We start from the raw sequence: 16,796 nt of genomic DNA on the forward strand, positions 1-16,796 counted from the left end.
TTCCATTGAGAGATAATGGGAACTGCAGATGCTGGAGATTCCAAGATAATAAAATGTGAGGCTGGATGAACACAGCAGGCCCAGCAGCATCTCAGGAGCACAAAAGCTGAAGTTTCGGGCCTAGACCCTTCATCAGAGAGGGGGATGGGGGGAGGGAACTGGAATAAATAGGGGGAGAGGGGGAGGCGGACCGAAGATGGAGAGTAAAGAAGATAGGTGGAGAGAGTGTAGGTGGGGAGGTAGGGAGGGGATAGGTCAGTCCAGGGAAGACGGACAGGTCAAGGAGGTGGGATGAGGTTAGTAGGTAGCTGGGGGTGCGGCTTGGGGTGGGAGGAAGGGATGGGTGAGAGGAAGAACCGGTTAGGGAGGCAGAGACAGGTTGGACTGGTTTTGGGATGCAGTGGGTGGGGGGGAAGAGCTGGGCTGGTTGTGTGGTGCAGTGGGGGGAGGGGATGAACTGGGCTGGTTTATCCCTAAACCAGCCCAGTTCATCCCCTCCCCCCACTGCACCACACAACCAGCCCAGCTCTTCCCCCCCACCCACTGCATCCCAAAACCAATCCAACCTGTCTCTGCCTCCCTAACCGGTTCTTCCTCTCACCCATCCCTTCCTCCCACCCCAAGCCGCACCCCCAGCTACCTATTAACCTCATCCCACCTCCTTGACCTGTCCGTCTTCCCTGGACTGACCTATCCCCTCCCTACCTCCCCACCTACACTCTCTCCACCTATCTTCTTTACTCTCCATCTTCGGTCCGCCTCCCCCTCTCTCCCTATTTATTCCAGTTCCCTCCCCCCATCCCCCTCTCTGATGAAGGGTCTAGGCCCGAAACGTCAGCTTTTGTGCTCCTGAGATGCTGCTTGGCCTGCTGTGTTCATCCAGCCTCACATTTTATTATTTTGGATTCTCCAGCATCTGCAGTTCCCATTATCTCTGAAGCCATTCACTAAAGCTGCATTCAAGTTGCAATGATGAGTCTTTCCATTAACTCAGGACTCTGCTTCTCCTTCATACTGACCCCAACATGTCTTGCTGATGATTCCATTCTATGATCATTAACTCTGCAGATCACAACCTCAGTACATATAACTCGTCTTTATACTAATGGTGGCCAGCAGAATGATAATCTCTTGGGGTGGAATTTTATATGGGTCTGAGCAATATCAGCCATGGCAAGAAATCTGACATGATCTGTCTCAGCATCTTAGACTATCTTTGAAGCTATTGCCAAGTTATGAAGCAAGTTTTTCACCAGGCAACTATGACTTGCCAATTGAGAAGAATTATTGCTTGTTAAACTCTTCATTAAAGGCCCAATTCAGCTTGTTAATATTCAACATTCCGTCTTGCCAAGGAAGCCAGATGTCCAGAAATGTCAAGATGGAAACCAGGGCATGTACCTTGCCATTTCAGCTCACTGCTTACTTGGAAGGATCTCCATGATGCTTGGAACCAAACAGTATTTCAAGACACGATCCATGGCCGCACACATCCCTCATCCACAAACACTGGCATCTGGTATTTGCTAACCTCTCATGACCATCCTGGCACCTCTCTGATCCACTTGCAGGTCACTTAGGAAGCACAGACATGCATTGCAGTGCTCACTGGTAGCTGGCATTGAAAGGTTGCAGCATGGACAGTTCATGTACATGGACAGGCACAGATTGAACCAGGCTGTATTGCGGAGCGGCATGCTTGCGCAGATTGGCGTATTTTGATATTTATTGGTTGGACCAATTTGAACGGTTTTCAGTAGGGCATCAGAGCTGAGAGACAACATATAGAAGTGTAATGAGAGGCAAGGAGAGGGTGGCTAATTGGAGTTTCTCTCCCAGGGTGGAAAATGGCAAATACCCGGGCATAGGTTTAAGCTGAGAGGGGAAAAGTTTTTTTTTCCACACAGAGGGTAGTAGTACCCTGGAACGCATTGCCAACGGAGGTGGTAGATGCAGATTTGATAAGTTTAAGAGGCATTTAGACAGGCACATGAACAGGCAAAGAATAGAGGGATATGGACCATGTGCAAGAAGATGGGATTAGTTTAGAATAGCATCATGATTAGCACAGACATGATAGGCTGAAGGGCCTGTTCCTGTGATGTACTGTTCTACACTCTAATTAAGCTGCTGAAAAGAGCCTAGGAGACCCTATAGTATAATCAGGACAGAGTGCACCACAGTATCCAGGTGACTGCATTCTACACAATTGGAGGCTCTAATGATAGAGGCCAATGAACTGGAAGAATTATCCGAGGAGATGGATGAGGACATTGAGCTGGAGGAAGGTCTCCTTTTAAATGATTCAACTCGGCTGCATTGGGTGCTACAACGCAGACAGCTGGTTCCAGTCAATGTGAGCTATGTGCAGCAGGCCATCTTGAATTGACAGGGTCAGCGTACCAGCATTGATTTGCGTTGTTGGGGGGTGTGGGGGGCTCAGATTGCAACTTGGATTCATATGCTTATTGTTCCTCTTTGCTGGCAGTCAACAAAAACTCATGTTTGGACTTATCTGAATGCTTACCTGTATGTGATGTTTCCCTTTAGCGCAATGACAAATTGTAGGTGACCATTGTGCATTGGGAAGAGAATATCAGGGACTAAAGGAGAGTCGTCAGAAGAGATGTATCTAAGGACAGGTAAACCTAGCTAGTATGTGGGAATATCAGAATGCTGGTTGTATGCTGTAGGCAATAGGGCTTTGTGGTTACAGTGCTATTAATTTACTAGGGAGGGAAATTGCACTGTGCAGAACAGCCGTCAAAGATGGTATGGACACAAGGGATAACCATTTTTTTTGGCAGATATTCATCAAGTGGTGAGTTGTTCCAGGAATAGTATATGTTAAAAGGAGATGGAGTTTGGTATGAGAGACACTAAAGAGATGGGTAAGTTGGTGATGAAATGCCTTTGGCAAATCTTGTCTGGCCTCACTGTGAGAAACCCTCCAAAAAACTTGATGGAACTCGCAATTAGCAAAAAATCAGATTTCGCCTTTTGTCTCTTATATGCCTTTGTTGCCAAATCACCCAAACCAGCAACTTCTACTCAGCTCCGATTTCCTACAGTTCCCTCCCAACACCCCACCAAATCCCCTTTACTGAAAGGTAACTGTGACAGTGAAATCCCATTCAGGTGTCAATTACAATGCACTGTCTTTTTGGAATGATCACATTACGTTATTGATGTCATTGCAATTGCATATGCAAGAAATGGCCTGAATTGTACAATTTTGTGAACTGTAGATTAATGGATAATGTATGTTGTGTAATCATGGTATATTGTGCACTGAATGTTGTGTGCCATACATTTTATTTTAATAATATGTATTAATTTTTTACTGGGCCATTGGCTGACCTTCATTCTTCACTCGGCATCTCCAACCTTTCTATTTTATTTCTCCAGGTATTGAACAAAGCATAGAACAGGAGGAGGGTCAGAACAGATCCTCAGCTGACTTAAGAATACGTAAGACACAGGTCAGTGACGTAAACTTACTGATGTTCCCAATGACTTACAGTGCACAAAGTACATAGTATGTGAGCCAGCCTGATCATTCAGAAACAAAGCATATTTTCTCCAAAGAATGTAACAATATAACATCCCATCTTAATTTAGTTATAGAACAGATTCCAAGTGTAACTGAGCACCATTGTCAGTTGTACTTTTTAATTACTTTTGCTGGTGGTAGCTTTTAATGAGAAAAATCATTGAAGCATTGTAAGGAAGTGCAAAGGGTCTGCCCTGCAGATACTTAATGCCTTGATCACCTTCTGTACTGAAGCCAATTATCCCACAAAATTACATTGCAGCATTGTGGTAAATATACCAATGTATAAATCACAAAAGTTAGCTGGCACGTTTTTAGAACAAAGTAAAGCTTAAAGCCCCTCCCCTTCCAAGAAAGATGATACCTTTTTACAAGTGAAAATAATTTTTACAAATGCAGAATGCAAAATGGCATAAAATAAAGGGCCTTGAGAAAAATCACTGCTGGAAGGCAATTGTATTTTGTAATGATGTTCTGCACTTCCATCCATTTTCTATGTAAAATGGATCAAATGATCTCTCAGATAATGTACAAGAAGTTCTCATTTTGGTGAGAGTACAGCACAACATGAGTTTTCTGTAATCTAAGCTGTATAACGTATGTATAAAAAATGCATATCTATTAGATATACACATAAATCTAAAAACATGTACACCATTCCAACACTTGTATTACAGGAACAAGTGTTCAATGGCAGATTTTGAAATGTTCCATGATTGGGGATGGTACTCAGCACAAACTCCACCAGAACATTTTGATTTTTGATGCATGTTCATGTGTCTTCAGTACAATGTGATTGTGTTTACGCTGGTTCTTTACTGTTCTGCCTACATTCAAAGTAACAATCTTTAATAATTACTATCATTTAGCTTAGTGCTGCTGTTTCCCACTCTCTTGTTCACCTCCTCCTATTCATCTCTTAATAATCATGCTTCCAGACAGCACCATCCACCCCCACATCTTGCCAGAAGGCAATCTACCACCTCCCCACCACTATCCACAATGACACCTTTTGTCATCCCCTGTGTTTTCTGCAGTGACACGGTTTTCTTTCTCTCCCCAACCCCCCACACACCACCAACCACACTGGCATTTGTCTGTCCTTCAAACACTGCCCCATTCACTTCTCTGAGGCTGCTACTCTGGCAGGATTGAAATGTGCTACAGAGTACAGATGGGAATTTGGATCCTGCATAAATCATGGCAAAAAGAAAGTCATGATCTCATTGACTGGCAGAGTTGACTCAATGGGCCAAATGGCCTTCTCATGTTTCTATGTCTTGTGGTTTTATAGTCCTAAAGTCCTGCACTCAACATGCAGCACAATTCTGTCTCCAGAACAGAAGGACTATAAGGTAGGTGCCAAGATTGGTAGTGAAGGATGGAATAGAGAGTGACACTACATTTAATTCAGCAAATGTTAATTTGTGATCTGACACCAAAAGATATTAAAATCTCAACTCATTTCACTAATGTTCTGCAGAAAATGTGGCAGCCGCCTCCACCTCTTCACACTCTCATTTGACTCCATTCTCAATAGATAGTTGACTAATAGACCTGAATGTCACTGCATGTCAAGTTCATTCCCTGCATCTGCAAAACTGGCCCATGTGAAACTGGTCAGTACTTTTGTTCCAGACTAGATGGCTCTTATGAGACTCATGGCGATCATTCCCATAATCGGCATGGAGGCTGTTGGGTGTGGCGACTAGCTGGTTGGGACTCTCTGTGTGTGTGTGTGTGTGTGTGTGTGTGTGTGTGTGTGTGTGTGTGTGTGTGTGTGTGAGTGTGAGAATTGGACTGCCTTGGTGTATTGGCGCTGTATTGTCAGACAGGTTTTCTTGAGGTTTTTTTTAAAGTGGATAGTTTTGTATTTAATCCTGTCTGAGTAAAATTAATTTAAATAGGCCCAGACTTTCTGTCTCTCTCACACACACTAACAAACACAAAATTCACACTCTCACAAATAGGTTAGAGAGCTGGTGAACAGTTTAAGCAATTTAGAAGGATATATAGCTCTTGTTGGTTAGTAATGTGACAGGCTTCTTGTTGAACTGGTGGGATCCTGCTGCTTTCAGCATCCAGGTGATTTAAGCATGTAGCTGGATGATGTATCTGCTCCTCTGGAAGCAGTTGCTATGAGTTAAATTCTTTTTAAAATTTTTACCTGGATAGACAAGACCAACAGACAGGTTGTCTAGAGAGAGGGGAAGAAACCACTTTAGATTTTACTCCTTTAGTATCTCACTTCCGAGTTCTGGTTTACAGAGAAAACAATAATTTAAACACACACTGGCTAGTTGGTTTGACGCATGAGCTGTCTACAACTAGCAAATGGCCCACTGTTGGTCATGGTTAGTTTATTCCATTGCCGTCCTTACACAGTGAGATTATTTCTGAGCACATATCTTTTGTGGTCAGTACTTCATTGTACAAATGATTATGTCTAATGGTTTTTCTTTCCACCCAGACTATCATCCTAGTGCTTTGCTCTGAAATAGTGCTTCCTAAGGAATCCAATTTTGAGGTTTGAAAATTGCTGCAGTACCTGACTGAGAGCAGCAGAGTGGGATTGGGACAGAGTTGTGTTTGACAGAGAGAAGGAGATAATTAAAAGAGAGAGAGGTGTCAGATATTGGCGGCGGTGTGAGCCTTGCTGTAGGAGATAGCCCCCCTTTATACTCCAGCTAGGCAACTGTTTTTGTTGCTTTGCAAATAGGTTATCTCCATTTCAGTGGGGTTGGAATGTAGAAGGTACAATGAAGCAAATGCCCTGTCATCAATGTTTGTGATCCCAAGTCACTTGAATGTGTCTTTTACCTTTTTAGCAATTAAGTTAGTGGGTTCCAGCTGGAGTAAATTAATAAAAAATGAATTAAAATTAAATAAAAATACACTTTCTTCTATAAAGCATGTCCTTGTATCACCACAGTAGACAAGCTTAAACCAGAGGCAATGAGGTCCAACAAATACATTGTATCATTTAACCACTCTCTAACTTAATTCTCTTCAGCACAAATGTTCACAGAGTATTGAACTTTTATTGATTTGGCTTTTGAGCTTTAAGTGGTTCAAACACTGACAGAGTAATCAAGGTCTTACACTGAATTGTTAAGCATAAAGATAGTACTACAATATTAGGACTATACAAGACTCGATTGAGATTTCATCTAGAGTATTGTATGGTCTGGATCGTATTTAAAGAATGAGAAACAAGTTATGAGAGGGACTCTTGTGGAGCAATGTAGCTTTTCCTGAAAGGGGAGGGTTGACCTTTGGAATCAGTGTCTGCAGGTGGTCACAAGGACAAATTCCTATCAGTCCTTCAGAAAAGTATGAGGTGTATTTATTTGAAAACCATAAGATCATTGCTCCAAAATGTTGATTTTAAGATAATAATCAATAGTTTGGAATTTCTTTTAGATTATCTGAATCTGGGTCAGAGAAGAATGTTGGACAGGGATTTCCTTCATAAGTTATAGGCCTCTTCCCTTTATGCACCAGGAATTGGGGGATAGAGGAAGAATGGTAGTCTGGGAGATATGTGCAACATGAGATGGAGCAAGCATGTACAAGCCCAAAGGACTTGTACTGCGAATGTCAGGGTTGAGGATGTATCATAGAAAGATACTTCCTTATTTCTCTTCATAGAATTCTGTTCCTGCTACATCAAACAGCAAAATGGGGAAACTCTCCAGCAAAGTGTCCTATTTTCCCAAATTGGAGAAGAACCTTAATAGTTTGAGAAAGTTGGGGAAATATGGAGTAATGCATACTTCTTAACATGAGGTGAAGCAAATGTCATTATTATCATTCTGGCAGCTAAGTGATGGGAGATGTAGAAATGACAAAGCCATTAGCTCATTAAGGTAGGCAGAACTTCAGGGCATGAAAATGAAAAGTTAAAAGAAATGAAAGTTTATGATTGCAGGGTCTCAACCCGAAACGTCAAATTTCCTGCTCCTCTGATGCTACTTGGCCTGCTGTGTTCATCCAATTTCACACCGTGTTGTCTCAGATTCTCCAGCATCGGCAATTCCTACTATCTCTGTGACAAAGTTTATGAATAGTTGCGGCCAGCAAATCTGTAGTTGCACATTTATTTAGCAGCGTAAGAGTTACTGTTTGTAACAGTATGCCATTGTTGTTTATTCAATGTGAGGGTTATTCAGTGTGTAATTGCACAGTGTTGCAGTTTATTTAGCAGGGTTAAGGCTTAACTGCACAGTGCTATTGTTGAGTGTTGTGTTTCATTTGAGACTACACAATGGTACTCATTTTTCAATCCTAAGTAGTGCCTTTTCTCATTCACTATTTATGCAAGTCGCATCATGTTAGCCAGGAAAGTCTGAGGAGGTTTTTATGGCTTGTTTAAATATTTCACCAAAATGTCATTGATTTCTGGTCCTACCCCATATTTAAAGGTGAAATTGCCATTTACTATTGAACTCCTTCCTATAAGGTATAACACAGCGATGATAGTTTGAAGCTGAATTAATATTGCAGCAGTGGTCAGATGTCAGCTGCCAATCCACTGTTTCTGACATTTGTGTTTGTGTGGTCATGCTGTTTCTGCGAGAGCTGGATACACTTTAGAATGTCATAAACAGCCACAGCTATGGGTGACATCTACCTCCATGTTTCAGGAGTGGTGGAAAAACAGCAGCTGTTGCCAAGCCAGTTTCTTGTTCTCTGCAGTGTAGCTGGACTTGTTCAACCCTGGTAACCAAACAAACCACAACTGCCAGCCAGGCTGCTCTGTCTGTCCTCAGAGAAATGATGAGAGTCTTCCTCTTCTGTGGTGCTGTGCCTGATGGCATCTTAATATTCACAGCCAGCACTTGTAAACTGAATATAAATGAGCCTTAAGGATGACTTGAAAAAGAGCCGTACAGCACATAATTTACAACGTCGATTTACCTCGGCGCAGCACACCAGGTCTGGTGTCAGATTTATGGTTCTTGTTTTGATATTGAACAATTCCCTCTGATTAGAATGCAATGTCAGAAAGTGATTTTTAAAAACTGCTTTTAAAGCAGCATATTAAATTTAACTTCATTGTTGGGCTCACTGTTGTCTGCATTGTTCAGGAATATTCTTCCTTGCTTCACTGCTGCACTTTTAGGGAGATCATTTTCAGGTTCACTGGCAGCCTGTGTGAGCCACTTAAATACAGTTGGGAGCCGCACAGCTATTGAGACACTTTTTTTTCGATTTCTCAGATGCCAGGGTTCCATGATGTTGTCGGTCTTGATCTGCTATTGACTTGGCCTGGTGAACAAAGGGATGAACAAATGCCCGGTGAACAAAATAACATTGCTCATAGCTGCATAAAGCACTGATCAGAGGGAGCTAGAATACTGTCGGGCCACTGTTCTTGTACTTATTAACTGCCTTCCTTTGGACAAAAGCAGTGAGAAATTGCATTCAGTGTGAACAAGGAACTCGATATACACTGAGGAGCAGATTCTAAATAATCCACAGTGATCTATTACACTGCCAGCTTGTAGGCTTCCTCCGCAGTGCACAATTAGGAGGCAGTTCGTTATGTATTAAGCTGCAATATTACAATCATAAATCAAATCTTGGCATTTTCCTAAAATGTTTACCTCGCTTTTCTGAATGATTGTCCTGCAACTGGTGAAACTGGAGAAATTCAGAACATGATCAATAAAGGAATTGTATAAACCTGGCTGAGAATTTGTTGTTTTACCAGTTAGGCAGAGATGTCTCAGAAAACTGCAGGCAATCCTTTGCCATAGCAACGCTGCCTTAGTAGCACTGGCTATGTACAGCTAGTGTCAACCTCTGTTACAAACTTTCAACTTCAATACAGTATTCCATCTGGAAGAGAGAAAGGAATAATTTAGCTTGGCAGGTAAAGGAGCAATGCTGTCATCTGAAGTTCACGAAACAACATAAGGCTGGAGTTAAGCATGTCTTCGAAGCCCCGTAGATGTAACCATATGTAACACTGCTCATGCCCAGTGCAGCTAATCTAATCAGCAAGGCAGAACTAATGGGCTCTGAATTGTACATATCACCAGGTTTTCAGGGATTTGTGGGCTGAGGAAGAGGAGAAATGAGTAGGAGGCCAGTCAGAGAAGTAGAGAGGGTGGGGAAGGTAGGAGGAGAGGCACATGGGATGAAATCTGATCACCTCTGCAAGCACGTACGGGGATGTATGTATGTAAGGAGCTATAGTTAACAAAGGGCTATTGGCATCTCTCCCCATCAGAAAGAGAGAGAGAGAGAGACAGAGAGAACTAATTGATCATTTGTAATTTAGGTAAGATGAAGAACCTAGCCTCCTTGAACTAGCACAGTCAGTAGAGGGATTCAATACTTCTTGATTTATTCTGCACCTCATACTACTTATCTAAGCTATGGACTAATTCCCATCGTCTTTGTATTCAATTTAAAATGAACTCCTTATCTTTTCTAATTGCAAAAATATACTTTATTCGTTTAAAAAAAGTCATCCGTAAATACATGCAAAATGGCTCTCATTCTGTTCTGTAGAGTCTTTCCAATGAGGAGAGAAACGCAAATAATTCATCCCACAGAGCTTCCGTGAAGCTGTAAATAATGAAGGCATTTTTATCTAATGTAGAAAGAAAATATTTACTTTTTATGGCAACAAGGGGATCAGATAATGGAATGGATCCCTGTTGTACTGTGGCAGAAAGGTATTAGAGGGTTTTTCCCCCGCTGTGCCTTGGCAGCAGCTGCCCCATGCTTCAGTGCGTCCTGCAGTACATAGTCCTGAACCTTGGAATGTGCCAGTTTGCAACACTCAGAGTCACAGATACATACAGCATGTAGTCCAATTGTCCTTGCTGACCAGATATTCTAAATAAATCTAGCCCCATTTGTCAGCATTTGGCCCATATCCCTCTAAACCCTTCCTATCCAGATGTTTATTAAATGTTGTAATTGTACCAGCCTCCACCACTTCTTGCAACTCATTCCATGCATATACCACCCTCTGTGTGAAAACGTTGCCTCTTAGGTCCCTTTTAAATCTTATCCCCTCTCACCTTAAACCTATGCCCTCTTGTTCTGGACTCCCCCACCCCAGGGAAAAGACCTTGCCTATTCACCCTATCCATGCCCCTCATGATTTTATAAATCTCTAGAAAGTCACTCTTCAGCCTCTGATGATCCAGGGAAAATAGCCCCAGTCCACTCAACATCTCCCTATAGCTCAAACCCTCCAACTCTGGCGACATCCGTGCAAATCTTTTCTGAACCCTTTCAAGTTTCACAACATCCTTCCAATAGTGAGCCTGAATTGCACACAGTATTACAATTTTGGTTAACTATTGTTATGAACAACTGCAACATGAACTCCCAACTACTTATACTCTGTGTAATGGCCAATGAAGGCAAGCATACCAAATGCCACTGAGAATCTGCAGCTTGGATTCACTCTCAGATTCTCACGACCGTCACTACTCTGTCATCCCTGCAATTCCACTTTTAAGGTAATCCACGAGGGAGGACAGAAAAAATTGTGGCTGTAAGAACTTCTTTTATGAGGTATTTTCAGTATTGGAGCTGATTTCCTCAAATTCTAGAAGCAGTAATTACTTCGTCGGAGGCTCACTGATGATGTTACCTAGAATGGTGACGAAACATCTGAAAACTAACCTTCCAGCTCAGCGAGCAAACTCACATCCAGAACCTCAGCCTGAGCTACAAATCTTCTCAAAACTCGCTAGCAGTAATTACTATTTTACAAGCTGTTGCATTGTTTTGGAACTCAGGCAAGGTCAACTCTTTACCCTGGGAGATCAACAAGTTTTGAGCAGACTAAAGTTGATGGTCTTCCAGACACTATCGTTATTTATCAGAGTTTGCATCCCAGGGAACAGCCCATAGACCACAGAGCCCTGCATCACAGCGCTGCTCAGGATGAATCTTGACAAAAACCACTGCCTCTCTCTCCAGACCTTGTCTGGAAGGAGATGTGTGACAGTCTCTTCCCCGCTGCTGCTTTGAGTGCACTGTGCGGTGGTGTAGAGAGTGGTGATTGCTGCTGGTAATACATCCAGCAGAGACTCTATTCTCTCAGCTAAGGAAGCCCAGGTGGCATTGGGAACATAGTCAGCAGCAAGAGCAAGGGATTGACTCTTGATGAACCAAGCCCCTTCTCAACAGCACATCCCTCAATCAGGCACTGATTACTTTTAAATACCCTGTCCTCCAACTTCCTTATCTTAACCCAACTACCCCAGCAGCATGTTGAATTTGGTCTTCCGAGGGTAGGAGTCCCTGGGAGGCAGTCTCAGCTGGACAATTAGCTTCTAATTGGTGACAGGGTTGGAAGACCATCAGTGAGCCTTGATTAATGCAGAGGTGGGAAGGTGACAAGGTCTTCACCTGCCACCTTTCCATTCCAGTTAAAGGACCCCTCACATTTAAACTCACCTCGAGGGAGGGATTAAATTCCACCCAAAGTGTTTGGGAGGAATTACTTCACACGCAGGACGATGGAGATGTGGAGCTTGCTGACAAATGAAGGAATTAAAGCTGATAGCAGCAATAGTACTTGATGTTCAGATGAGTGAAAAAAATTGGGGAATTATATCAGCAAGGTGGAAGGGGTAATTAAAATAGAATGATGACTACATGAAGCTTGAGCACTGCTGTGGACTGGTTTCATCTGTGCTGCAGATTATAAGAAATATGCAGCCTTTTTCTTTCTCCTTGACAGCCTTCCGTCTCATGAGATGATGGCTCGATGATATACAGTGCTGCACATGTAAGAGTTAAAGATAACACAGTGTTCACCAGTACTAGTGCTTTCAGTACTTTTGTTTGGTCATGTATGGAAGATTTCTTTCATTACTGTGACCCAATGTGATCGCTCTTGTTGATATTCCTATCGTGGTTGCATGATTGCATAAATAATGCAATATTAGAGGAGGAGGATGGTTTCACGTTGCTAACTGACAAGGATTAACTAGCCGAGAAGCCATAGGACAGATTCAGCATCAACATTCAGTTCTGTCTAATAAGTGAACATTCATCTTTGTAATAACAGGCAGCTAAATTGCTACAGCAACCATTAAGATAGCATGATGGCCTTTTGCTAAAAACATCACCATTTGAAAGGTGAGCAGGCACCACATCGCCTTTGGGAGAAGCAGACAGGAAAAATCCAGTCAGCAATTCTGTCAAGAAGCATTGCCAGCGACGTTATACCTCATCTTTACTCAGTAAAAACTGTAAACCTTTTCAGTTGCAAAATTCATTCTGCTGCCTAAACTAGACCTGCAAAATCATAGAATGACACTGTGCAGATGGTGGTCATCTGGCCAGAGTCGCGCAAATGGTTTCCCTTCAAGTATTTATTAAATTCCCTTTTGAAAGTAACTGTTGAATTTGTGTCCTCCGCCCTTTCAGGCAGTGCATTCTAAATCACAACAAGTGGCTTTTTTTTTTATTAAAGAAAAGGTTCCTCACGTCACCCTGGATCAGTCGCCAGTCACCTTAAATCCATGTCCTTTGGTTACTCGCTCTTCTGCCTCAGATTCTCCTTATGAACTCTTTCAAAACCAAGTATAATTTAATACCTTTACCAGATCTCCTCTCCAACTTACCTGGTTAAAGAAGGATAAGGGAACTAAATGCACAAAAACACCACCACCTCCAAGGTCTCCTTCAAGCCGCACACCATCCTGGCTTGGAAATATTCTTTCATTGTTGCTGGGTCAAAATCCTGGAGCTCCCTTTGCTAACAGCGTGATGGGTGTTCCTACATGCCAAGGAATGGAATGGTTCAATAAAGTAGCTCATCTTCTACAGGGCATTGGGTATGGGCAATAAATGCTGGCCTGGCCTGTGACAGCCACATCCCATGAATGAATGAATAAGTGAACAATCTCAGCTTTGCCATTCTCCACAGGACTAAAGTTTCTGAAGAAGGGTCTAGGCCCAAAACGACAGCCTTCCTGCTCCTCTGATGCTGCTTGGCCTGCTGGGTTCATCCAGCTCTACACTTTGTTATCTCGTCTCTGGTATTGCTTTAGTTCTTTTTTTCAGTATCTTCTCGATGTTTTTGACATTCATCCCAAAGTGCGGTGCCCAGAACTGAGTGCATTACTCTTATCTGAGGTCTAATCACTATTTCATTAAGGTTTAATATTACATTGGTGCTTTTGTTTTCTATTAATAAAACCAAGAATCTATTTCTTTTGGTGATAATGGGAACTGCAGATGCTGGAGAATGCAAGATAATAAAATGTGAGGCTGGATGAACACTGCAGGCCCAGCAGCATCTCAGGAGCACAAAAGCTGACGTTTCGGGCCTAGACCTTTCATCAGAGAGGGGGATGGGGTGAGGGTTCTGGAATAAATAGGGAGAGAGGGAGAGGCGGACCGAAGATGGAGAGAAAAGAAGATAGGTGGAGAGGAGAGTATAGGTAGGGAGGGGATAGGTCAGTCCAGGGAAGACGGACAGGTCAAGGAGGTGGGATGAGGTTAGTAGGTAGGAAATGGAGGTGCGGCTTGGGGTGGGAGGAAGGGATCGGTGAGAGGAAGAACAGATTAGGGAAGCAAGACAGGTTGGACTGGTTTTGGGATGCAGTGGGTGGAGGGGAAGAGCTGGGCTGGTTGTGTGGTGCAGTGGGGGGAGGGGACGAACTGGGCTGGTTTTGGGATGCGGTGGGGGAAGGGGAGGTTTTGAAGCTGATGAAGTCCACATTGATACTATTGGGCTGCAGGGTTCCCAAGCGGAACATGAGTTGCTGTTCCTGCAACCTTTGGGTGGCATCATTGTGGCACTGCAGGAGGCCCATGATGGACATGTCATCTAAAGAATGGGAGGGGGAGTGGAAATGGTTTGCGACTGGGAGGTGCAGTTGTTTATTGCGAACCAAGCGGAGGTGTTCTGCAAAGTGGTCCCCAAGCCTCGGCTTGGTTTCCCCAATGTAGAGGAAGCCACACCAGGTACAATGGATGCAGTATACCACATTGGCAGATGTGCAGGTGAACCTCTGCTTAATATGGAAAGTCATCTTGCGGCCTGGGATAGGGGTGAGGGAGGTGGTGTGGGGGCAAGTGTAGCATTTCCTGCGGTTGCAGGGGAAGGTGCCGGGTGTGGTGGGGTTGGAGGGCCTACCTACTAACCTCATCCCACCTCCTTGACCTGTCCGTCTTCCCTGGACTGACCTATCCCCTCCCTACCTCCCCACCTATACTCTCCTCTCCACCTATCTTCTCTCCATCTTCGGTCCGCCTCCCCCTCTCTCCCTATTCATTCCAGAACCCTCACCCCATCCCCCTCTCTGATGAAGGGTCGAGGCCCGAAACGTCAGCTTTTGTGCTCCTGAAAATCTATTTCTTTTAACAGTTTTGACTTGGTTTGGTCCCGATTTGACCTGGAGATTTGTATACACATGCTTCTTGCTCTCTCTGTTCCCCTCCCCTGCCCACAATAATATTGTACCTGGTGAAACAACAGGCAAATCAGGAGGAGGAGGAGGACTTGATCAACATGGCATTGCTGGGAATACTTAAGTACATGCAATTTGAGTTGATCTTTGCTTTGTTTGTGTGTAAATAGTCTTTCTCTGCCAAGAGGTCACATGCTACAATCCTGATCGATAGTCCATTTCTCTTGCATAGTCATTATGACCTCTAAGAGGTACCAACTTTATCATTGAACAAGCAAACAGTGAATGAATCACTGAAGTTCACAGAGAAAATTAACAGTGGATGGATACTTGTGCACTTCATATTTTTTTAGTGGTGCACCGGGCAATGCATTTACGTAGGATTCTTTTGTACAAATTTAACAAAGTTGATATGGTATCTTTAATTTTTGAATAACCAGTGAGACAGAAGTGTTCATTGCTGTGTTTCGCATCTACTTGGCTTTTCTAAGAATACCCCTCATATCCTTCAGCCCCACCTCTCTACCCACAGCTCCCATCACACACTCCACACAACATCCCCTTGAGCCCACAGCATTCTACACTCCCGTGTATCAAATTGTAGTGCCTCATACCCCCAGGTCAATATATGCCCTTTTCCCCATACCTGTAATGCCAGCCTAGATCCCCTAGATCTCCACCAAGGTCTTGATAGCTCCTATGCCAAACTAATTCCAACTGAGAAACCATATCCCTCATTAATCCCCATTGAGCTTGATAGCATCTATGTCATATTAGTGCCAACTCATAGCAACTGATCACCTGCATTTGTGTTATGTCTCAATCCGTATATCAGTGTGCTTTTAAGAAACATGTTAATTATATCATCACTGCACCTGAACTTGTGATCTGAGTGTACAAAGGTATCATATTCCACCTTACCTTGGATCACTTGAATCGTGACATTACTCGAATCATGCTCCTCTGTTGTAGCATATTGGCCAAATATAAGCCCAGACACTCATGTGCCTTTGGAATGCAATGTTTGTACATAATAGTTGGTTGTAATGAATGGACCACAGTATCATGCCCAGACATTTTTCTTGTGTTGTGACAGGTAACATTAGCATTACTAGATCAAGTAAAATACCCTGTTGGAGGAAAACACACAGCACATATTACACCCCCAAGTCAACTGACCCACTATCCAGCCTCCAACTTGGACAGTTTCGCTTCTGGACAGACCTCAGGATTCCAGCTGGAACTAATTAAAATTCTGACATATCTGCTGATAAATACACAATTAAAAATACTGTCATTGATGAAAACGTTTTCACTACATTTAGCTTATTTTAAAACCTTAATAAAACAAGTGTTTATATTCATAGTCCCATTTCAAAGATTTTAAAAGTACTTGGAGCTGTGAACCTGTAAACTGACGGGCAACCCGCTGTGATCATGATGTTGTGAAATATTGAGCATGTACTTGTTAAAAGTGCAGATGATTTAATCAAGTGTTTGAAAGGACAGGACATTTAAATGCCTTGGCACCTCCCTTTGAAAGCCTAATGAGTTTGTCCACATTTAATTCACACTTTGTCTATGTTTAACAATTCCGAAGAGCACCTCTCTCAGAGGGTATCCCACCTCTTCAAAGAACATTTAGACCTTCTCCTACTGGGACTAAATTGCATATGTTGTGTTTTAGACACCCCATGAGTGAAAATCAAATCTGACTGAAGGCAGTAGCAGTCTAATATGTGCACCTTTGTCAGTGAAGCATGGAATTGCCGGTTGAGATTTACGCAACCCTGCTCATCCTCAGCAGAAACATTGGGCTTGAGGGGTTGAACCACTAGCAC

At 43.0% G+C, this 16,796-nt stretch overlaps 1 protein-coding gene across 6 annotated transcripts in view; it reads left to right on the plus strand.

The window, feature by feature from the left end:
• Positions 1–16,796, plus strand: part of LOC125464552 (syntaxin-1A) — a 226,901-nt gene that overhangs the window by 126,010 nt on the left and 84,095 nt on the right. For all 6 annotated transcript variants that reach the window (XM_048557056.2, XM_048557055.2, XM_048557054.2 and 3 more), the window contains exon 5: positions 3,409–3,482. In XM_048557056.2, the coding sequence (XP_048413013.1) occupies positions 3,409–3,482 (74 nt within the window). The remainder of the gene's footprint in view (positions 1–3,408; positions 3,483–16,796) is intronic.

This window comes from Stegostoma tigrinum, chromosome 27 (assembly GCF_030684315.1).
Source record: "Stegostoma tigrinum isolate sSteTig4 chromosome 27, sSteTig4.hap1, whole genome shotgun sequence".
In the NCBI taxonomy this organism is placed as follows: domain Eukaryota; kingdom Metazoa; phylum Chordata; class Chondrichthyes; order Orectolobiformes; family Stegostomatidae; genus Stegostoma; species Stegostoma tigrinum.